The sequence below is a fragment of the Electrona antarctica genome (assembly GCF_951216825.1).
Source record: "Electrona antarctica genome assembly, chromosome: 7".
Classification (NCBI taxonomy): domain Eukaryota; kingdom Metazoa; phylum Chordata; class Actinopteri; order Myctophiformes; family Myctophidae; genus Electrona; species Electrona antarctica.
The window spans coordinates 5,487,103-5,510,521 of NC_136812.1; the positions used below are offsets into that span (position 1 = coordinate 5,487,103).

A 23,419-nucleotide genomic window follows, 5' to 3' on the forward strand; every position below is an offset into this window, starting at 1 on the left:
ACGTATCCTCAGTGATGTATCCCAAGGTCATCGGGGTTTCGGGTCTCGCAACATCATACCCCTCACTCAGGTGACCCAGCCGGGGTGATCAAGTCCCGACTTACGTCCCAGTGGCTACCCTCGATCAGTCCCATTAGGGAAAAACCAGGGCCATACAATCCGTTCCTCCTGAACTACTCTGCCGGGACTGGGAGGTACCATTCTGGTGCGTGGAAGGACTAGGCTCTGTGGGTTGACTCCTGTCCGGGCCCCTCCTACGTCTCACCAGGTCCACTCCTGCTCTCACCAGGTCAGGCCCTGTGCGTTGCACCAGACTCCCAGCACCAGGCACTTTATTCAGGAATGGTGGATTCTCGAGCCGCAACAGTTCCGCAGGCTCCACCTTGCCCTTGGTGGTGCCGCAGGCTCCGCTTGAAGCTTGAATGGCCCTCCTAAAGGCCTCACCGTGGGTTTGTTGGGCTTCTTCCTCACGGAAGACACAGGCTGGGGCGCCAACCCATACTGCTCCCGGGTGCCGTCTAATTTCCGGCTGCCACCCGTCTCTCCGGTGGTCACCAGACTATTCCTGGTTGTCACGTAGTCTATTCCTATGAGTCACTATAAATAGAATAACTAAACAAAATACATACATACATGGATGCACCTGGGACGTATCCTCAGTGATGTATCCCAAGGTCATCGGGGTTTCGGGTCTCGCAACATCATACCCCTCACTCAGGTGACCCAGCCGGGGTGATCAAGTCCCGACTTACGTCCCAGTGGCTACCCTCGATCAGTCCCATTAGGGAAAAACCAGGGCCATACAATCCGTTCCTCCTGAACTACTCTGCCGGGACTGGCAGGAGTAGTAGTAGTAGTAGTAATAGTAGTAGTAATAGTAGTATAAAACAGACTAGGGTCTAAACAAGCCCCTGTAGCAGCTCCTATAGAGGCCATGCTGCTTCCCAGTTTGACCAAAGTGCCACATGGATTGTGGGGAAGAAATAAGAAAAGTTTGACATTTTGGATATAATGATGGTTGTAGGCGAAAGGTTGGACAAGAATAAAAGTCCCCGTCCATGTTGGAGTCTAAACGTTACCGATTGCATTGTAAATGGGAGCATACCAGTGTGCATTTTTGGATCCAGCACCCAGCCTAGTAGGTCTACGAGGTCTTTTAGCTGTTTATCAGCTTTTTCCTTTTTTTTGGTGGTAGATGAAAGGCCATGGGGTATACCAACATCACTAGGGTTCTTTCCATAGGGTTCAGTGGCGTGCACAGATAGACACTAGGGGGTGCTAGAGCACCCCCTGCCCTTTTGGCAATGTGCCCTTTTGAAAAAAAAAAATATATATATATTTTTTTTTTTCAAAAATAGCAGACCTACAAGCTCATAGCGCGCCACTCGGTGGCGCGCTATGAGCTTGTAGATCTGCTATTTTTCAATAGCTAAAGCATAACATAATGCTAACACCAAAAGGGGTTCCCGCCCAAAATGGATTAAGGCAACCGGCCGGTTCCACGTGCTGCACAAGGTGCCCTTTTTTAACTTGAGCACCTGCCCCTCTAAATGTCTGTGCACGCCACTGATAGGGTTCATGAAGGTGTGGTGAACAACTTGGACAGTAGATTTCAGGATATCCTTTTGTGGACCAATACAGTGTTGGAATGACAGAACAATGACTAACATTGACAACCTCAATAGCTATACCCTATAGAGTGCGACCAGCTCAGTGGCCTTGTGGTTAGAGTGTCCACCCTGAGACTGGGAGGTCGGGGTTCAATCCCTGGCCATACCAAAGACTCTAAAAATGGGACCCAGTGCCTCCCTACTTGACACTCAGCATCAAGGGTAGGATTGGGGTTAAGTCCCTGCGACATACAACGTCATGTCCAGGGGGTGTACTTGTACATCAAGCTGCCTCACGCTACAAAAACAGGAGATAGGCTCCTGCCCTATGGGCCTCATGGCTCGGCAAGGATACTTATAGAGTGCGACCACTAGCCGATCAAGTTGCATTCAGACATTTATGCAAACACAATGTAAAACGTTTTGTGTTTTGACTAAAAATCTTTCAATTTGGCCTATAGATGCTGTGAATAATATGAATCTGACATCCACTTTGCCACATGCATGACATGCTGAAATGCATTTCCTAAGAGTCAAGATGGCCTTAAGATCTTGGTGTTGTCCTAGACTCAGATTTAAATTTGAACAGACACTTTAATATGCCTATTATTATCTTACAAATATAGCTAGTGTCAGCTTGTTTAAACTCCTCGGTTACTGCAGGAACAGAGATTGACCACTAGATGGAGACATTGTAACAGAATTATCTACCATTGTTCACAGGCCCATATACTGAATCATAAATTCACATAATAAATAAATAATATTGACACTTTCAGTCAATCAGTCAGACAATCAGTCAGTCAGCACACTGCTGTCTGTTGTCGCGGTATTTAAATTCTAACCAAACTAGAGATGAATGGAGTTCTCAAAAACAAACTGTAGAGTAGTGGAAAAACCAGGCATCAGATGAAAAAGGCAGAGAGAGGTTTCCTCAAGTGTTGAATTGACTATTTATTGGCCCACGTACGGACTGACCTGACCGCCTGAGCGGCCAGCCATCTAAAAACTAGTGCATCATTTCATTTACAAGACAAGATGTACTTTTTACATCAAACAGAGTTGAATAATAGGGTGTTTCTTCAAATCAACATATGGAGGAGATAGGCAACTGTGGCTCAAGAGGTAGAGCAGGTCGTCCAATGATCCATGGGTCGGCGGTTCGAATCCCGGCTCCTCCTGTCTACATGTCGAAGTGTCCTTGGGCAAGACACTGAACCCCAAATTGCTCCCGATGTGCTGGTTGGTACCTTGCATGGCTTCCGCCGCAATCGGTGTATGAATGTGTGTGTGAATGGATGAATGTAATGCACAATCTATGTAAAGCGCCTTGGATAAAGGCGCTATATAAATGCACCATTTACCATTTATTTTTTACCATAGGGCAGACCTTATGTCTGCTGTCTTTACTGTGTGTTTTGGTTCACACCTAAGGCAAGCTTCAAAGGGTTAGAACAATGCCTGACCCTACAGGGTACCTACAGGGTACCTGGCTGAGATCTCAAGTGAAGGAAGATTCTCAGACCAGCCCCTCTGACTAGACATGTGTCTCACCCACTATCGAATAAACCAAAATGTCCTAATTATTATGAATATTATGAAAATATGGACTATCTGCGGGACCACATTACCGTCTGTTGAATACTAATTTATATATTCCATATATTCATAACTGTATATACCCCCCCTTGACCCCATCATGGCCTATACTAAACATTAAAATGTTGACACCAAAATTGACACTCTACAAAAAGTTCCCAAAATAATTACAACTGGTTCAGATTACATCTAGTCGTCTTCAAATGATTATTTTTTACATCCAGACAATATCATCAATGTACACTTTGCATTACTTATCAACACATTAAGACACTCATAACTTCGCTGTCTGTAAAATGGAACATTTACGCGTTTGGGCTGAGTGAGCCTTCATCAGAGAATCCACATCTAATAGACTCAACTCATTTTATACATAAGGTCAGAGTTAACCTACAGCTGAAATCTCAAGTCAATCACCAAGGAACAATGAATCCCTTAAGTTGTATGCAAGAACAAAGACTTTATTTGATTAATTAATTAACATTAAGTTACTTTGCTTTTAATATAGAAAGAAGTCCCACTGAACCCCTCAAAGGTAAACGTTTAATATATTAGGAGGGGATGGGACATTTTGCACAGCCTTTTTGTTTTATTAACGACAGCAAACAAAGCGCACATCATTAAGAGCAGTGTCGTCTCCACGCCCTTGACGTCCCTGCACCCGAGTCTGGATCCCACAGATTCTTCCTCCACTGTGACATATTTGGCTCCAGCTTCCCCAGCTCCCCCACGGCATGCCAGAGCCTTCGATGAAGTCACCTTCGCTGCATACGAACTTGATGTTGTTGACGGCAGTGTCGTCGCCCTCACTGGCTGTCTCCACATTCAGCTTGAACCTTGTAAGCGCCCCGGATCTGCACGACATCGCGGGTGTCCAGTGACCCCAGCTAGGAGAGAAAAACACACAGAAACACTACGTTTCAAACTTGTGGATCTGATACTTTTGTATGACGCTGTAGTATTGCGTTAATTTACGGACAAAATAAAGTTCAAATGTGGCCGACAGCGACGTCTTATTTATTCCCATGTGTAAAAATATAATGAATGAATATTGTGTAAAGTGTGAATTTATAGGTGTCATATGCTCACTATCCATAGGTTGAGTCCACAGTACCGTACTGTCTCCCATCTTTGACACAAGTCAGGCGAATGCCGTTCACTGCAGTGTCATCACCGTCACCCTGCCTGGACTCCACCTGTATACAATAAACAACACAAGCAGAGATAATAATAATTATTATTATTATTATTATTATATTATTAGAAGTAGTATTAGTATTAGTAGTAGTAATAGTAGTATAAAACAGACTAGGGTCTAAACAAGCCCCTGTAGCAGCTCCTATAGAGGCCATGCTGCTCTCCCCAGTTTGACCAAAGTGCCACATGGATTGTGGGGAAAAAATAAGAAAAGTTTGACATTTTGGATATAATGATGGTTGTAGGTGAAAGGTTAGACAAGAATAAAAGTCCCCGTCCATGTTGGAGTCTAAACGTTACCGATTGCATTGTAAATGGGAGCATACCAGTGTGCATTTTTGGATCCAGCACCCAGCCTAGTAGGTCTACGAGGTCTTTTAGCTGTTTATCAGCTTTTTCCTTTTTTTTGGTGGTAGATGAAAGGCCATGGGGTATACCAACATCACTAGGGTTCTTTCCATAGGGTTCATGAAGGTGTGCTGAACAACTTGGACAGTAGATTTCAGGATATCCTTTTGGGGACCAATACAGTGTTGGAATGACAGAACAATGACTAACATTGACAACCTCAATAGCTATACCATATAGAGTGCGACCAGCTCAGTGGCCTTGTGGTTAGAGTGTCCACCCTGAGACTGGGAGGTCGGGGTTCAATCCCTGGCCATACCAAATACTCTAAAAATGGGACCCAGTGCCTCCCTACTTGACACTCAGCATCAAGGGTTGGATTGGGGGTAAGTCCCTGCGACATACTAGCGTCATGTCCAGGGGGTGTACTTGTACATCAAGCTGCCTCACGCTACAAAAACAGGAGATAGGCTCCTGCCCCATGGGCCTCATGGCTCGGAAAGGATACTTATAGAGTGCGACCACTAGCCGATCGAGTTGCATTCAGACATTTATGCAAACACAATGTAAAACGTTTTGTGTTTTGACTAAAACCTTCTTTCAATTTGGCCTATACTGTGAATAATATGAATCTGACATCCACTTTGCCACATGCATGACATGCTGCAATGCATTTATTCTAATCAAGGTTGCGCCCAGTGCAATAAAGCAGCAGTTAATATCTCAACATGAAATAATCAATAAAGAAACGAAATGTTGTCATTAATAAGACTTCACATCACATATGGCACATGAGTGCCGGCCCTGAGCAATTTGGTGCCCTAGGCAGGATTTTTCGTGATGCCCCCTTGAAAAATGACCATGGCCCCCACTGTGTTGTTGTTTTTTGCTTGGTGGATGCCCCCCCCCTCCCCTCATGATGCCCCCCTCCCCTCATGATGCCCCAGGCCACTGCCTGTTCTGCCTGATGGATATATATAAAAAAAAAAATATATATATATATATATATATATATATATATATATATATATATGTATATATATATATTTTTTCTTCTTCTTTATATATAATTATTATTATTATTATTATTTATTTATTTTTAAAGATGAAAGCATCATATTCTGATAGTAATCATTGGTATAGAGTCAGAGTGTTTGTCTTAGACTGAACAATCTATATCATGTGTAGAGCTACATGTAGAACACTTATTTTAACCAAACAAAATCACTTACCCTACGTTTTTTACAAAGAAAATTGTCTCACCCGCATACTGAAGCCCTCAGCGTAAGAGTCTAATGGACACATCTCCAGGGGGCCCCAGGAGCCCAAGCGGGCACCGTTTTCAACCCTCAGCGTTTGGTAGTATTCCCTGGCTGACAGCTGCTGTGTGCATAGAGCCAACACCACCACCACCACCACATGGATGTTCAGGAACATGGCTGTAGAATAAGTTGGGAGTCAGAAACGATGTGGGGCTTTATATAGAGAAGCCATGTAGTGGACTGACTCGTTTTCCCAGTGAAAAGTAATGAAATACCACTGTTTTTTTGTGTGTGTGTGTGTGTGTGTGTGTGTGTGTGGGAGGGAGGGGGGGGGGGTGCGTGTGCGTGTGTGTCAAGGCAAAGGCGCGCTCAACTCAAAGGCAGTTTTTGGCACAACATAGCTGTGTGTGTGAGCTGTGTGTGTGTGGCGTGCGTGCGTGCGCGTGCGTGCGTGTGTGGTGCAACACAAGGAACAAGGAAAAGGCACGCTCAACACAGTGGAAATATTATCTGCACTCTTTTTGTTTAGTAGACTTTAATAGTAGTGAGTTGGTCATATGAGTTGCTGTCTGACGCTACTTTCTTGTTTAGCAGGAAGTTAGCTCAGATATCTCTCTGTTTGGTTGCATTCTACAGGTGAGAGAAGTGCACAAGTGACATCTATGAAGTTGATTATAAAGTGTGGTGCCATGTTGTTTATGCTTGCTCTAAGCATTTGAAGTGTTGGAAGAGAAGGCAGCTAACTCATGCTAAGGCTGAGCTCACACCTTTCATGCAATTCTCTGTGCTCGTTGGGTGTTGTGTCATGGCCGCCCAGCGGCCCAATGCATTTCCAATGGAGGTCACATGGTTTGACCCAACATTGTGTTGTGTGAGGGGGAGGGGCGCACGACTGCTTTTATGCTGTGTGAAGCATAAAAGCATAAAAGCTTCACTTTTCTGTTGTGCAAAAGTTAACACAAATCACACCTGTGTGAAGTGAGGGGGGCTAATATATTAAAGTCTAACTCATGTTGATTAGGTGATGTAATGGTGATGTGAAACAAACGGTGTAAACACATTAAATGCCATTAACAATAAAGAGACAATATGACGCAAATGTTCCCTTTATTGGCAATGGCGTTTAAAAAAAAAACATTGAACAAAAATAAACATTAAACCTCCCTCAAAAAGCACCTTGCTGGCAAAAAAATATCGGACAGAGAACAATAGTGTGTTGGTGCAACCACACTAACTAATACTGTCGATTTCATTAGGACTGTTTTATTCCCCCCATTTGGGACACAATTTACGTTTAGAGCCATAACTCCACGAGTATGCAAGCTACAATTACACAATTGTGTGTTGCTATGACAATCCATGTCAGAGTCACTGCAAAGTAAAGAAGACACTATACAGATTTACATTTTCGCCTAATGTAGGTATGTGTTCAAATGACTATATCTCATATTTAAATTCACATATTGACATTATTATTTTTCTAGAATGTAGAGGGATGTCCTGGCTTCAGGTATGCCAAGTTGTAAACCTCTCAGAGCTTCCATTGTGAATCTACATGAGTTTATATGCCTTAATCCCCAGACGGACAGGTATTTTTAGTTTGAGGTGTATGACTTTAAATATCAATTTCACCACTTTTACAGTAAAATATTTTTATACAAGAATCCATTTCATGTATGGGAGGCCTTAGAGATGAGGAAAAACTATGTTGTGTTTGGTCCTAAGCCCGGTAGGGGTATGCCGATTTCTGGGGGCCATTGTCACAGTACTATAAAGAAACGCTGCTGGCATCAGGAAGACAGAAAGAGCACAATGTTATTGTGGATCGATCGATTGATCGATTGAACGCTTTATCAACAAATGTGAAATGTGTTTCTAACTTATTTATTTATTAGACACATTTAGATTTTACTGGAGGAAATCTTGAATGCCAAACTTGTAACTATTGTATTTCTACAATAGGTTATTGATACTTTTACTCAAGTAAAAGAACGTGAGTACTTCTTCCATCACCGAGTAAACATTGTGTTTACATCCTACTATAAATGCGCCACGTCTCTGCGTACGTGCGTGCGTGTGTGCGTGCGTACGGTTGTAATGCACGTAACTCAAGAACCGTTTGACCCACCGACTTCACATTCGACACACGTGTTCCACACCCCCACAGGGAGTGCAGTGCCAGGTATCGAGTCGGTCGGACCCACGGTTTTCCAGAACCACCACAAAAGGCTCTGGTCAGGCTCTGCCAGTGGGCCTAATGAGGCCAACTCCTTTCACCTGGACCAGGCTCTGCCAGTGGGCCTAATGAGGCCAACTCATTTCACCTGTGCAATTTCCAGCCTCTGCCTCAGCCAATTGAGGCTCAACCAATCAGGCTCTGCCAGTGGGCCGAATTGATTGCCAAGTACACTTTTCAGTACATAGTCTAGTATGCCAGAATGTGAACCCGGACATGTTGAGTACACTAACGTTTTATGTTAGAAATGTTTAGTATGGGTCGCCAGCATGTAGAAACTGCTGGATGCTAATTTGCATATGTTGAGCAATTTTCATAATTGGCATAATATGTGACCATACCATTAACAACATATAAGGAAAATATAAATCAAAATTTCATCAAGCTTTACAGTATGTAGAAATTTTGAATATTTTGCCTTCTATAGGTTGTTAATGGTATGGTCACATATTATGCCAATTATGAAAATTGCTCAACATATGCAAGTTAGCATCCGGCAGTTTCTACATGCTGGGGACCCATACTCAACATTTCTAGCATAAAACTTTGGTGTACTCAACATGTCCAGGTTCACAATGGGGCTCTATGGGCTGGCAAGTAGACTAACACAGGCACATACACAGATCTCCATGTGGGACACCGGCTGACAGTTAAAACGGGTGCTATAGGTTCCCAAGTTGCATCGTTCCCAAGTAGGCCGGTGGCCGACTGCGACGGGCACGTACAGGTCTAGTTAGATAAATTAAAGGTTAATTTACCTGGAATGAAGATATGTGTCGTCTGAATGGAGATGTGTGCCGCCTGGATTCGCGTCTTCAACAGCTTCTGGTTATTTGACACAAATGACCAGAAATATATATAGCAGCATCTCTTATAGGTCCCTCCCCCATTTCTCGCTTCACTCTGAACACAAATGAGTTATGTCGACATCAAATGAATGATTAATTGTTTAGATGTCGAAACCTTGCCCGTTATGATTTCGACATCTAAAAACTTCAGTCAACCTGTCGTGACCCCAAACAGTAACAGCAGGACGTATGCTGCAGAAACAACAAAAAGACTCAGGACACTTGAAAGGTTTCTGAGGCCGCTTCAGATGAGGGGGTACCTGGAAAAATGTCTACCCCAAAAGGGGTAGCTGGTCCAAAAATGTTTGGGAACCCCTGCTGTACTGTACTGTAAGCCCTCCTCCCTGGCCTGTGTGTGTCTGTGTCTGTGTGTTAGGCTGTGCAACAGTGACACTTGGTGGTGAACAAATGCTATAACGCTATTTTCATGCTCGGACACAGCCAGGGACAGACCCAGGGACACAGCCGTACACATAGCTGTCTATAGGAGTGGTTGCACCACACAAAATGGCAAAAGTTGGAAGAAAGAGACAGTCCAATATGGGAGAGAGACGCAAGGAAGTGCCTTTAGTGGAAAAGGATGATTGTAAAATATGCGGAGCACGTCGGAAGGGTATATGCCTATTGTATAAGGATCAGGCATTTGTGGAATGAGCAACACAGCTAAATGTGTGGGTAGAACACATATGCCAAAACATTTGCCAAAATGGCAAGTGGTTGGTATTTATTCACCCTTGCCACAACAGCTTGGTTTGGTACGGAACAGTATCTCTCTCACGGGCAAGACAGAACTTGTCATCATTAAAGGCAATCTCAATGCAGTGAGATTCTGGAGCCAGTGGCAATCCCATATCTTCAGAATCTGGGACCTAACGCCTCCAAAATGTAGGAGTGGAGAGGATGGAAATGCTGTGAGTCCAGACCTCAACCCAATGCCTGATTCTTACAATCTATACAGACTATACCTCGTTGTACGATCAACGATTAAAATTATATAAAACATAATACCAAATGGTATCATCAGGTTCAGGTTCATTTATTTGTTTGTCCCCGAAGGGCGATTTGGTTTACAACAAGGCATAACAGGCAGACACATGAATCACATAAAACACAGTAAAAAGAGCATGGTACACATAGAAATAAAATAAACAGTTCAAGGTTTCAGTGTAGCAAAGGAAATTCATAACGGCGACAAAGTTACCTCCTCCTCCTATCGTCATTTAAGGCCTGGATAGACACAGGCACGAAGGATAATTTATACCTGTTACTTTTTGCCCCTGGAACCTTTAGGCGAAGGCCGGAAGGAAGCAGCCTGTACTCAGAGCTGAGGGGATGGGAGTTGTCCAAAGAAATGGACTGGACTTGGCTTTCTTAAGCACCTGGTTTTTAAAGATATGATCCAGGCTACTGAAATTTACTCCTGCTATTTTTGAGGCCGTTCTCACAATCCTACCAAGCTGTTTTTTGTCCTTTAAGTTCAGGTTTCCGTACCAGCAAATAATGGAGAAGGATATAATTGACTCAATAAAAGCACTGTAGAACAGTTTCATTAGAGATTTATCCACCTGAAATTTGGCGAGCCTCCTCAAACAAAAGAGGCGTTGTTGGCCTTTCTTACACAGCAGATCACAGTTGACATTGAATTTCAGCTTGCTGTCAAATGTGGTGCCCAAGTATTTGTAGGTGGTCACCAGGTCAACCTGCTCACCATGGACAACATGGACAAAGTGGAGAAATAAAGGACCAAAGTTTCTGAACTTTTATAGTTTAGAGTGTATATTTTTAAATGGTATATTTTTTAGGTTTTATTACACAATACTTACTCTGATCTTTTTGAATCCTATACCTGACAAATAAACCAAAGTACGAAAAAAACTAAAACTAAACTATAACTAAACTAAAACTAAACTAAAACTAAGCATTTCACCAAAATAAAAACTAGCAAACCCGCTCTAAAAACGAACTAAAACTAACTGAATTAGAAGGGGAAAAAAGCCAAAACTAACTAAAACTAAACTATAATGAAAAAAACTAAACTATTATAACCTTGTCCCTGACCATGCATTTAGTAATGTAGGAAAGTGAAGATTCGTATTTGAATTTATTGTATTGACCACAAGTTGAGAAACAATGCAGTAAATGATCTGGTGACAAATGTTGTCAGTTACTGGCAAGACCCTGAACCCCACCCCACATGTATTATTGTGGGAAGTGAGAACGCTGGCGTCGACTGTTCGCATGCCTGGGCGAAATCATAACGGGCAAGGTTTCGACATCTAAACAATTAATCATTAATTTGATGTCGACATAACTCATTTATGAACTTCCACAGAAAAGTGAGTTAGAATCTCAAGGGAAACCGTACCGTCAGGGTGGTACGTGGTCCCTGGTTCATAATCAGTTGAAAACCCCTGGTGTACAATGGTGTGCAAAATGCTTTAAAAAGTTAAACCTTGACATCTGAAGAGCACTTACAAAATGTCTGCATTAATATGTTTGCCTGGGCATACACATACAGTGTGCAATCAGAGATATGATGTCCAATTTAGGCCAATACTTAATACTATATACTATATACTAATACGAAAATGCGTATTTAAATGCATATTTAAATGTGCATTTACATGTGCATTTAAGTGCCATTAACAGATAAATCATACTTATGAACTGTAATGAGCTTATTTCTATTACACACGTTTGCGACGTCCAAATTAAGTTTAAACCAGAAGGAGGAGAGGACACTGGAGCAGCACGGACATTTTAAGCCTTTTATTTAGGTGCTAGTATACAAACGACTAACGTTTAGACCTAAAAGGTATTCATCAGTCATAAAGGTGGCAGCATTTGGGGAAGTCATTAAATACATGGTAGGTTAGTGCTGGGCTGTCAATGAGCCAATGGCAAATGGCCATGTTACATGTAATAACCACATACTACTGCCAGCAGTATATATATATATATATATATATAGGTATAAGGATGGCTATGGAAAAAACACTGTTTAACAGTTAATTATATAAAGCACAACAGTGAATCAACCATATAAAAGCCATGAAAATTAGAAAACATATTATAGGAACAACAGTGAACATAGACAAATAAGGGCCATAGGGCCAAATATTTAAAAAAGAAAGGAGATACAGGGGCACATTGAAAACTTTACAATGATACACTCTCAGACTCAGAGCATGAATAGAAGACCTCAGAGACCGTCTGAAAAATCATGCCTATAAAAAACATGTGACGCTCAGTTCTTCATTAAGGCCATTGGGTTCTAAAGTGTCTAGTGTGTTTATCCACAGTGCTTCTCTGCAGAGTAATTTATTAATCATATCGCCTCCCCGTGGCAGACTGTGATTTTCTCTATTCCCCAAAATTTGAGGGAGGCTGGGGACCCATGCTTGGCAGCATTATAGTGCCTGGCCATTGCGTAATCAGGGTTGTTTGTTCGAATGGCGGTTTTGTGTTCACCAATGCGTAGTTTTAATTGTCTTTTAGTTTGACCAATATATGCAGTCCACAGGGACATTTAAGCATGTAAATGACATGTGTTGAATTGCAGTTAATGAAGGATGTGAAGTGAGGGGCGCTCTTATTATCGTACATAATCCAATAAAGATTAATATACTTCCTCATGAATTCATTTGTCAACTTATGTTTGTATGACGTAAATTCTCCTTTCATTGTCAATGGCAAATGTGACACGTGTTGTGACGAAAAGCTGTATAAAGGGGGGGTAGCGCCCCTCAAAAATACACCCTAAGCCAAATGACAGTATGCACCCTATGTCCTCCTAGAGCAGGAGAGGTACAGGGTTCAATCCTCTTAGGGCAGTGCTTCCCAAAGTGGGGTCCGTGGACCCCTAGAGGTCCTTGAGGGAGTTCCAGGGGGTGCCCAGCTAAATGATAGTTAGGAACCAAATGGACCCTTATTGGTCTGTAACTCAGAGAGTGTACAAGTGGAACCAAATGGACCCGTTACTCTCAGAGTTAAATTAACTTTGATTTTACAATATAAATTGGGGGGCCCAGAGATAGAAATAATGGGTGCACGATTATGAAATTATGACCGATATCCGATCTCCGATTATTTGCAAGGTCATATCTGCCGATACCGATACTGAGTACTGACCGATTCCGATAGAGCAGGGGTTCTCAACGTTTTTGGCCGGGGACCCCCGGAAATGCTTTGGCAACGTCTCGGGACCCCCGCCCCGCCCCCTCCCGACCCCCAATATAAATCGACTGCTACAATAACCTTAAACCTTAAACCTTAAAACACCTTTTGGTGTTTTAAGCATTGTTATAATTTAGCTATTGAAAAATAGCAGATCTACAAGCTCATAGCGCGCCACCGAGTGGCGCGCTACGAGCTTGTAGGTCTGCTATTTTTGAAAAAAAGTGAAAATAAAATGGGGACCCCCTAAAATAATTTGGCGACCCCCCGAGGGGTCGCGACCCACGGGTTGAGAACCCCTGCGATAGAGGACCACAATGAAAACAATCCGGCCCTAGGGGCTTGGCCCAAAGCCTGTTAATAAGTATTCAATCAATCAATAGCATACTCTTTTCCAAGTGTCTTTTTTCACAACTGAATAACTACTGAGATGAGTACACAAATGAAATGTAGAAAATGTAAAGTTTATTTTTACTTAAGATTTTACATCATATTTGATTTGGCTTTTGTTCTTGTGTGCGACTATGGGCGGCAGTGGCTCAGGAGGTAGAGCGGCCGCTTGGAAACCAGAAGGTTCCCAATTCCCCTCATGCTCCCCCAAAATTAGTGTTAGTGTCTAACTTTTGATTTATATTGAACTCATTGATGATTTAAATAAATCAAAAATTGCTGGTGAAAACCGATTAAATAATCTGTATTATTTTGAGATGGGCCGATCTGGTCGATTCCGATTATGCTACCGATTAATCGTGCATCCCTAATAGAAATGCCAATAAATGGGGGTCCGTAGACTAATGCTTGTCAAACTGGGGGTCCTTGACATGAAACGGGTTGAGAATCACTGCTAGAGCCGTAAAACGCTTCTCTTATTTAAGGGGGTCCCTGGCATATCTCTTCAAATGGGGGTCCGCTGGCTAATTAGTGTCAATTTGGGGGTCCTTCACATGAAAAAGTTTGGGAACCACTGTCTTAGGGCCATACATTATATATCACACGGATGACTGGCGTCACAGGTTGGCCATGTTGAAGTTCCAGATGCACATTAGAGTCACACCAATGTGGTCTGTGGATCCCCAGAATCAATGTGATATATTTTCTTTCTTTCGCCATTTTATAAGAATGGGTATATTGTTTTAAATATTGGATATTATCCCATATTAATGAACAGTGAACACTGATAGCGGGAGTTGAATCTCACTGCTCTTGGTCTCTGGGGTGATTCCAAATCAATTAGCAATTAACATTTTACTGTATGTCCTTTCAAACTTTTGGAGAATGCAGAGAATCTGTAGAGACGGACAGGTCCTATTTGATTTGATGCATTACTGTCGACATGCCAACGTTTGATGAGGTATACACAGTGTAGAATGAGGAAGTGTCTCCTCTCTCAGACCTAATGTGTTGTGGATTGCGCTGACTTGGCACGTTGGCCCTCGCTCATCAAGACGAGCACTATGCCAGGCATTCAATGTGCTGACATTGATGAAGTGACCTAATTATACCCAACACCACTCTACATGAAAGGCCTGCTACTGCAATGAGATGGGTCACAGGTTCAAATCCCAGCCCTCCCTCCACGCATCCCAGAGGACAGCTGATCAAACTGAGGGACCCAGTGCTGCTCAGCCCCACATTTTAAAGTGCTTCCTGTCTGGCATCAGCAGCATAATGAAATAACAGCAGTGTCTCGGAGGGGAATTTAATGAAATGAAAGTCTTCACTGACGATCTTAAATACTTATGTGATGTATTAGGCATTCTGCCATCTGTTCAACCACCCTTTTCTAGCTGCATATTAACCACTTAAACCCCGGCATCTGCTGTGACGCGTTGTGAGCTTGTCGATTGACTATTTTCAGCAAAAGCTGAACATAAAATAGAGACTAGTATAGAGCCCTGGGGGACTCCAGTCAACCATAAATTGGGTTTAAGTGGTTAATTATACGCTGACAAAGCTGACCTTTACTGCAGAATGTTGTGACATTTGGCTTGAGAATGAGATGCTGCAAATACTAATTTAGAACAAAATCTCAGCTCAGATCCAAAAGAATAATTCAAATACAAATAAAATAAAAACGTCTTTAACCCTGTGACATTTCAGTTTGTAAATACATCAAAGATGCGAACATAATCCATTTCCAATGGATGAAGCCTTGGCCTGGAAGAGAGGTCATCAGGTGATCTCCAACCTTCCCAGAGTGTTTCAACCATCAACCACCACACTCTCCAGTTGGCAGGCCAGCACTGATTGGCCAAGTCACTCCTCCAGGCTTCCAGCTATAGCAGCGGTGGGCAACTTTGACAATGGAGAGGGCCACTATATTTCAACACTCACTCCCTAGGGCCATATATTACGGTCGTCGCAAAAATAGCCGATCTACAAGCTCAAAACGCGTCGCGCTGCGACGCGTTTTGAGCTTGTAGATCGGCTATTTTTGCTATTTTTTAATTGGAATCCTGAAAAGTAACCTTTTTGATTGAATTTCAAATGTATTTACCAGTAGTTATAGTTATGTTAACTTTATGAAAAGACAATAACATTTTAATACTATAGTCATTAAATACTAGGCATACTAGTCATGAAGTAATTAAAGCGGGTTTGGAATTGTAACAGCTGAAATCAATACTATATCAGTATTCTGATATTAACATGCGGGCCGCATTAAGTGAAGGTAAGGGCCGCATGTGGCCCACGGGCCGCCAGTTGCCCACACCTGAGCTATAGACAAGTCCACGGAGGGGCACCCCACGCGCAGCCATCACCGAGACGCAACCAGCACCGGGAGAGAAGGCCACACCTGGCCAACAGGGAGAGAAGGCCACACCTGGCCAACAGGGAACGAGGAAGCCTGCCGGCCAGGTGCAGCAAACCAGTGCTCACCACGGGAGGCATAATGAAAACCCCTCTTTCGTTTCAAAATTCACCTCAAGAGTTCAAGAACTTATATATGTTGATTCTAAAACATCTGAATGTGTCACCACTAAACATTTGTTTTCCCCCTCTCTATATTATTGTATGTATACGGTATTTAAGTTTGTTTATATTGAAAAACCACGTAGGCCTAAGTCATCAATATCCAGTAGCCCAAATACGAGTCTGTCATGTATGCAAATCAGCGAGCTTTAAAAAAAAGTAAAAAAGTGTTTTTTATAAGCACAAGTTTGAGTGTTTTATTGCTTTTATACAACTATATCAACTCTTGTTACACAAATATACATACATATTTTTTTATACTGGTTAGTGGTGTTCAATTTCACTAGTGCATTGCTTTCAGCCCTTCGCAAGCCAATACAGTTCCCCATTGTTTACCGTTGCTATAGACAACTTAATGCCAGCTGGACTGGGCCACAAAAGGTGATTTTACCGTTGGTGTATTGTGGTTATTGGCACGGCTTGAATGCTTCGCTTAGCCAGCATAGTTAGCTTCAGACCCTGGATAGCCCATCTCCCATGCTCTGGACTATTCTCTCAGGGTACCTCTTGTCCTATGTATATAGCTCCCAGCCTTATATATAAGGATTATTTATTATATGTTCCATGGTTGTTTTGTTTGTACAGTATGTTTGTGTATAGTTTCATGTTACAAAGTGGACCACAATGGAAAGCGAAGGCTTTTTTGTGTCCAGTCCATTTGGCGTTTTCTGTAATAGAGGTAGATTGGATTCACAAGGCTAATGCGCTAAACACCAAGTATTTTTTTTTATCCCTTTTTATTTTTAAGCCTTTTACAAAGCAATTAACCCATTCAAATTGGGAAAGCATCTGTGTCATTTTACATTTTAGCATTGGCAGTTCCAAAAGATAGCAGATATACAAGCTCATAGCGCATAACAAGCTTGTACACATCAGCTATTTTTGAACATTTTAGAAAGATCTTGAAAGTGTTAAAATGTTGAATTATTTTTAACACAAATGCTCTCTTTTGGCATAAAAGATTTTCAGATGGAGGTCTGCCGCCAAATAATGATGTTGGTGGTCCTTGGCACAAAAGCGTTTGAGAACTAGTCTGATAGGAGGAAGATTTTTGGTTAACATTTCTTTACAAATCAAAAGCGTACATGGCTGTAACTGTACACGGCTATAAAGCCCCAGCTAGTTTCCAAAAACATTCCAGCAAATCTGCAAATTGCTCATTCATAAAGTTACTCTTCTTGAATAAAAATGAAATCACACCCGTGTGAACTGGGTGACCATAGCAACCATGCTAATTGTTTGGTACGAACAGACAGACAGACAAACTAACAAAGCCAGTTGTAGGAGTGGTTTACACCACTCAAAAATCACACCCGTGTGAACTGAGTGGTGTAAGGTCTTATATAGACTGATCAGCTGTGGTCTGACGTAATGTCTGACGTAATGAAATCACACCCGTGTGAACTGGGTGACCATAGCAACCATGCTCATTTTTTGGTACGAACAGACAGACAGACAGACAAACTAACAAAGCCAGTTGTAGGAGTGGTTTACACCACTCAAAAACAGGGAGCTAAATATGACAGGTCTTACATTTTTTTCCACTGTGGACTTACAAATGAATCACATTTCCACACTGACGCACAATATCAGAAAGACTGATAAGTCTAAATTCTCAACTTGTTGTCTCAGGAGCTCAAAGGAACAGATGTTTATTTATATTAAAACCACTGTTCTGATCCAGCTCTGACCTCAGTATGTTAGGATGAATTGATTGTCAAAGTAAAACAAACAGAGGTGGTTCTGGAGCAAAGACAACTAGAAATGTCGCAATTTTAAAAAATTGCAAAGTGTGGTTGCCGCAGTGGCTTACATATGCCCCTCCCACTGCTATTGCCAGCCAATTACAATGGCTCACCCCTGCGGTCATGCGTAAGTAATTAATTAAAATAATGAGGGGATTTATCCCCCCAAAAATACATACATTTTTCGCATTTGCGGCGCCCCCTATGGATGAAAATAGAATCGCTTTTGGCTTTTGGTTGATTAAACCACCCCGGACATGTGATTCAAATTTGGGATGGATTGGACATTCCGTTCGTGATTTTAGGCATTTTTTGTAAAATAGGCCCCTCCCACCAACTTCGGACGACGATTAAGGCCGAGCGATACGGACAAAGAAAATTCAAAAAATCTGAAAAAAATGTAAACGCGGTCCGATAGGTCGAAAAATCATGTGTACCGATTTCTGTGAGATTCGGACAAAATCTGTAGATTGAGAAAATTAAAGTGTGTTTTGAAGAAAATTCAAAATGGCGGAAAATCTATCCTGACGCAAATGGGCGTGGCCTATATGGGGAGATGCGTCATGACCCAAGGAATCCAGGGCAAAATAATTTTGATTTTACGACCTACGGTTAAAGAGTTATAAACCAAAACGTAAAGTTGGCTGTTATAGCGCCACCATGAGGCCGACCGATATAATTATAAGTTAATTAATTTTAGTAAGTATTACGAATTATCCCTCCAAGTTTTGTAACTATAGCCCTTACGGTCTCCGAGGAAAAAATACTTGAACGTGATTTTTCGCATTTTCCCATTCATGTCAATGGGGACATTTAATGCACGAATAAATTAATATCAATTAAACTATACAACATTTCTCTTAGAAACGAGCAAGCACACCATTCTCAATTTGAGATATGGCTCAAGTGCGTACAGTCAAAACTGTGGGAGGAGTAGTCCGGCAAAGTTTAGGGTTACTCCAGTAAATGAAAGAACTAGAAAGGTCGCAATTTAAAAAAATTGCAAAGTGTGGTTGCCGCAGTGGCTCACATATGCCCCTCCCACTGATATTGCCAGCCAATTACAATGTCGTCACCCCTGCGATCATGCGTAAGTAATTCGGAGGGGATTTATCCCCCAAAAATCATGTTTTTGCGACAAACGGTTACATTTCTCGCATTTGCGGCGCCCCCTATGGATGAAAATGGAATTGCTTTTGGTACTTGGTTGATTTAACCACCCGCGACATGTGATTCAAATTTGGGATGGATCGGACATTTCGTTCGGGATTTATGGCATTTTTTCTAAAATAGGCCCATCCCACTAACTTCGGAAGCCGATTACGGCCGAACGATACGCACTATCAAAATTCCGCCTGTGGTGTCTTCATCGGAAAGGTCCAGAGATCATGTGTACAAACTTTTGTGAGATTTTGACAAAATCTGTAGGAGGAGGAGCAAAAAGTGTGTCTTCCAGTGACATCATCGATGGGGAATACAAGCTAATAGAAACTGCAGGCTTGGCCTGGGCCATGGCTCAATGGTCCAGGCACCTTGGCTGGTAATCCAGTCTGGCAGTGTGCCGCGGGTTCGACTCCCGATCCCGGCGGCCCTTACTGCATGTCTTCCCCCCCATCTCTCTCCCCATTTGCAATGCGAAAATGGAAAAAGTTGCAATGCGAAAATGGAAGCCATCGTTCTCACGATAATGAAAATCTAGACATTTTTGTAAAAAAAAATCTTGTTTAAAAAAAAATCTGCCTAATGATGATGTCACTGGAAGACGGTTTCTAAACTGCCCACAGCCCTCCTATGAGACACTGACTGAGTAGAAAAAAATCGTGCCATTTTATCATGATTATTAGTGAGGACCTATTATATGAAGATAGGTTGAAAAGTGGTGAAGTGGTCCTTTAACCGGTGGAGCAAAGTGAACGGGTAACAGGTACGGTCGCCCCTTTTCCATCTCGCCCCACTACTCTACCTACAGTAGCTGTAAATAACAGGTACGGTCGCCCCTTTTCCATCTCGCCCCACTACTCTACCTAGCTGTAAATAACAGGTACGGTCGCCCCTTTTCCATCTCGCCCCACTACTCTACCTAGCTGTAAATAACAGGTACGGTCGCCCCTTTTCCATCTCGCCCCACTACTCTACCTAGCTGTAAATAACAAACATAATTCATTGATTATATAAAAGGTATTATCATATTGATTTATCATTGTTAAGTTCACTCTGTATATCCACGGGCATCGGCCTAATAGCATGATGATTCCATTACAAAACATGGGCTACATGGAAGAAATGTGTTTAATAAAAACGAAATTAACTGCTAGAAGGTCCTAAATAAACTTAATTAAGCAGTCACCGTCTCTGTGACATGTTGTTCTTTCTTAATTTTACAGAGTATAGAGATCGACTACTATACAATCAAATCAATCTGTATACAAGATAATTTCAGATTTCAGGGAGGGAGGGAAATACTAAATTAACTGTTAACTACATTAAAACATTTTGCGGGGGCGAGTTGGTAAAGGGGCGAGTCGTTTGGTATTCAGTGAACGCACACTCTTCTACAGTTCCCAGCCCTAACTAACTACAGGAGACCGACCGTATGTATTGTATAGCCTCCCCTCCTGCTAACTCCTTCTGCAGAGTACCGTTTCACAAGACGTGGTGCTCCGATCCCGTGCCAAAGTCCAACTGACGTACTGTTTTATTGTTGTTGTTTTTTTACATAAAACAGCATTGGACTGCCCTCTCACACACACCTGAAACCAATGCAGTCTATTCTTCTTCTGCCTACACGTCACATACGTCATTGTCCCAGTCTGAGCGAATAGGGGAGAGGGATCAACATCATGTGATAACCCTTGTTTGACCCAGAGCCTTAGAAAAGACAGAGTTCTGCAAACTCCGTTGACTTCATGGGGCCTGCGTAATGGCGGCATCTAGCGCTACTGGGGACGCCGATTAGGGACAGTTTGTGCGCCGGATGTTGACAGACTGCATGGATCCACATGGCTCCGTCTTTTTGGCAAATCTAGAACTTCCTGTTTGAGAGCTAGCAAATTTAAATACCTTTTAATGGAAATAAAAAGGCATACAGTTTACAACTTTTTTACGTTATTTAATTACTTATTTTTACACAGAAACATAATGTGTGTCTTCACCATAACTGTAATATAATAATGTAATGTAATAATTATTTAATTTACGACGCTTTTATTCTGAAAGCAACCGGATGTCTTAAATTTGCTAGCTCTCAAACAGGAAGTTCTAGATTTGCTAAAAAGACGGAGAGCCTGATTAGGGACAGCCTGGGGTCCCTAATCAGGCTCTCCATGAGAGCGCAGCTGTGCACCCGAGCGCTTCCGGGATCACGTGACCGGGCTGTTCTGTGCCCCCTCAATAACGCAACTCTTCTATTATATGGCTCTGGTTTGACCCAGCAGAAAGTTTAGAATATTTGGCGGCCTAGTTTAAAATTTTCACAAGATCGGTGGTTGTTGCAATGACCTGCACTACAATACTTCCCCATATGACAGAAAAAAAACATGCAATGTAATATTATGCACGTTCTGTAAGAATGCAATTCCACTATGATGAAAGCTGTGTGGTTTGACCCGGTGAACAAAAACAAGTCTTAGGTTCAATAGATTCATCATATTTCTTTAGAATATGATTTGAGGGTCACGGGGTAGTGCTGTCGCCTCACAGCTAGAAGGTCCTGGGTTCGATTCCCGCTAGGGACACTGTGGGCGCTGGGGGCGTGTTCTCTCCTCCGCATCATCAGTGCCCATACCCGAGGCAGGGTTGGCGAAAGGGCATGTTCTCCCCGTGTCCCCTAGGGTAGGTACCCTCACAAAAACATGCAGTAATCCTGGTCTCTAAACTACCTCCCCCTGGCCAGCCGGGGCGCCTGATGGAGGGGAGGAAAGGAACTGGTCGGAATAACGTGTTCCTTCCACGCGCTATGTCCGGCCGGGTCAGGTGAAAAGAAGCAGCTTGGACTCCTCATGCATAGAAGGAAGCACCCCCCCCCCCCCCAAGGTTGGCAGAGGAAGAGCCCAGGATTAGATTAGATAATTGACACTGGGTTGCAAAATTGTGGGATAAAACATTAGAAAAAAATTATAAAAAATACGATTTGAATAAATTGGATTCCATGATATTAATGTTTTTTTGTTGTCGTTTAATTTAATGGAATGAACAAAAGCAGCAACAGAATACTCAACACAGAGCACTAACTCAGTTTGTATTGTGAACTTTGGGTCATTAGATGTTGTCCACATCACATGGGGTTTCATTGTGACGTTTCATCGGTGCAGTCTGATCCAGACCTGGAGAAGATCTGAGGCAAAGACAACCTACCGGTAGAGTAAAAATCACACTCTCTCTCTCTCTCTCATTAGCAGGCAACAGTGCAGCACTATCTCTCTCTCTCTGTTTCTGGCACAACAGCGCCACTCGCCACTTTTGGTACTCATTGGTACTGGTGCTCATTAACGTCACACACAAACATAGTCACACACATAGTCACACACATAGTTGAACACGGACATTGCTGTTCCTTGGAGTGGTTGCACCACTCAAAAACTGCCCAAAACAGAGTCCAATGGCGTTGGTATGGTGGGATGTGATTGGGCCGTATGCTCAACCTAGGAGCCTTCACTTCCTTTTAATTTGTTTTAATCAATAGTGACTCACAGCTATTACCAATAGCTCACAACGCGCTACGAGCTTGTAGATCTGCTATTTTCACTCCTTTGGTGCGACGTTCTTGTATGATGAAATGCGGAAGTATTAATTTAAGGTAAAAACAAAAGTTTAAATATGACAAAGTCATAGTCAACGTATGGACACATTGATGAACCCTGGTTCCTAATTAATATCCAATGAGAGGGGAGCGGATAGGTGGGGAGGTCATTAATATTCAAGGAGATGGGAGTGGATAGGTGGGGAGGTCATCAATATTCAATGAGAGGAGAGCGGATTGGTGGGGAGGTAATTCATATTCAATGAGAGGGGAGCGGATAGGTGGGGAGGTCATCAATATTCAATGAGAGGAGAGCGGATTGGTGGGGAGGTAATTCATATTCAATGAGAGGGGAGCGGATAGGTGGGGAGGTCATCAATATTCAACGAGAGGAGAGCGGATTGGTGGGGAGGTAATTCATATTCAACGAGAGGGGAGCGTCTAGGTGGGGAGGTCATTAATATTCAAGGAGAGCGGAGCGGATAGGTGGGGAGGTCATTAATATTCAATGAGAGGATAGCGTCTAGGTGGGGAGGTAATTAATATTCAACGAGAGGGGAGCGGATAGGTGGGGAGGTCATCAATATTCAACAAGAGGGGAGCGTCTAGGTGGGGAGGTCATCAATATTCAACAAGAGGGGAGCGTCTAAGTGGGGAGGTAATTAATATTCAATGAGAGGAGAGCGT

The 23,419-nt window shown here is 42.6% G+C and overlaps 1 protein-coding gene across 1 annotated transcript; it reads right to left on the reverse strand.

The window, feature by feature from the left end:
• Positions 1-3,649: 3,649 nt before the first annotated feature.
• Positions 3,650-9,070, reverse strand: LOC306926736 (vitelline membrane outer layer protein 1 homolog). Its single transcript, XM_079506143.1, has 4 exons — positions 9,011-9,070; positions 6,018-6,193; positions 4,299-4,405; positions 3,650-4,096 (listed from the first exon to the last, which is right to left on the reverse strand). Exons 2-4 carry the CDS (start codon positions 6,189-6,191, stop codon positions 3,802-3,804), a joined length of 576 nt encoding a protein of 191 aa, XP_079362269.1. The 5' UTR covers positions 6,192-6,193; positions 9,011-9,070; the 3' UTR covers positions 3,650-3,801.
• Positions 9,071-23,419: the final 14,349 nt, after the last annotated feature.

Excerpts from the sequence above, each read along its gene's own strand:
- LOC306926736 (XM_079506143.1), bottom strand. The coding sequence starts at position 6,191 with ATGTTCCTGAACATCCATGTGGTGGTGGTGGTGGTGTTGGCTCTATGC. Across the intron at positions 4,406-6,017 it reads CTGAGGGCTTCAGTATGCGG|GTGGAGTCCAGGCAGGGTGA; the intron begins GTGAGACAATTT and ends TATTGTATACAG. Across the intron at positions 4,097-4,298 it reads GTGGACTCAACCTATGGATA|CTGGGGTCACTGGACACCCG; the intron begins GTGAGCATATGA and ends TTTCTCTCCTAG.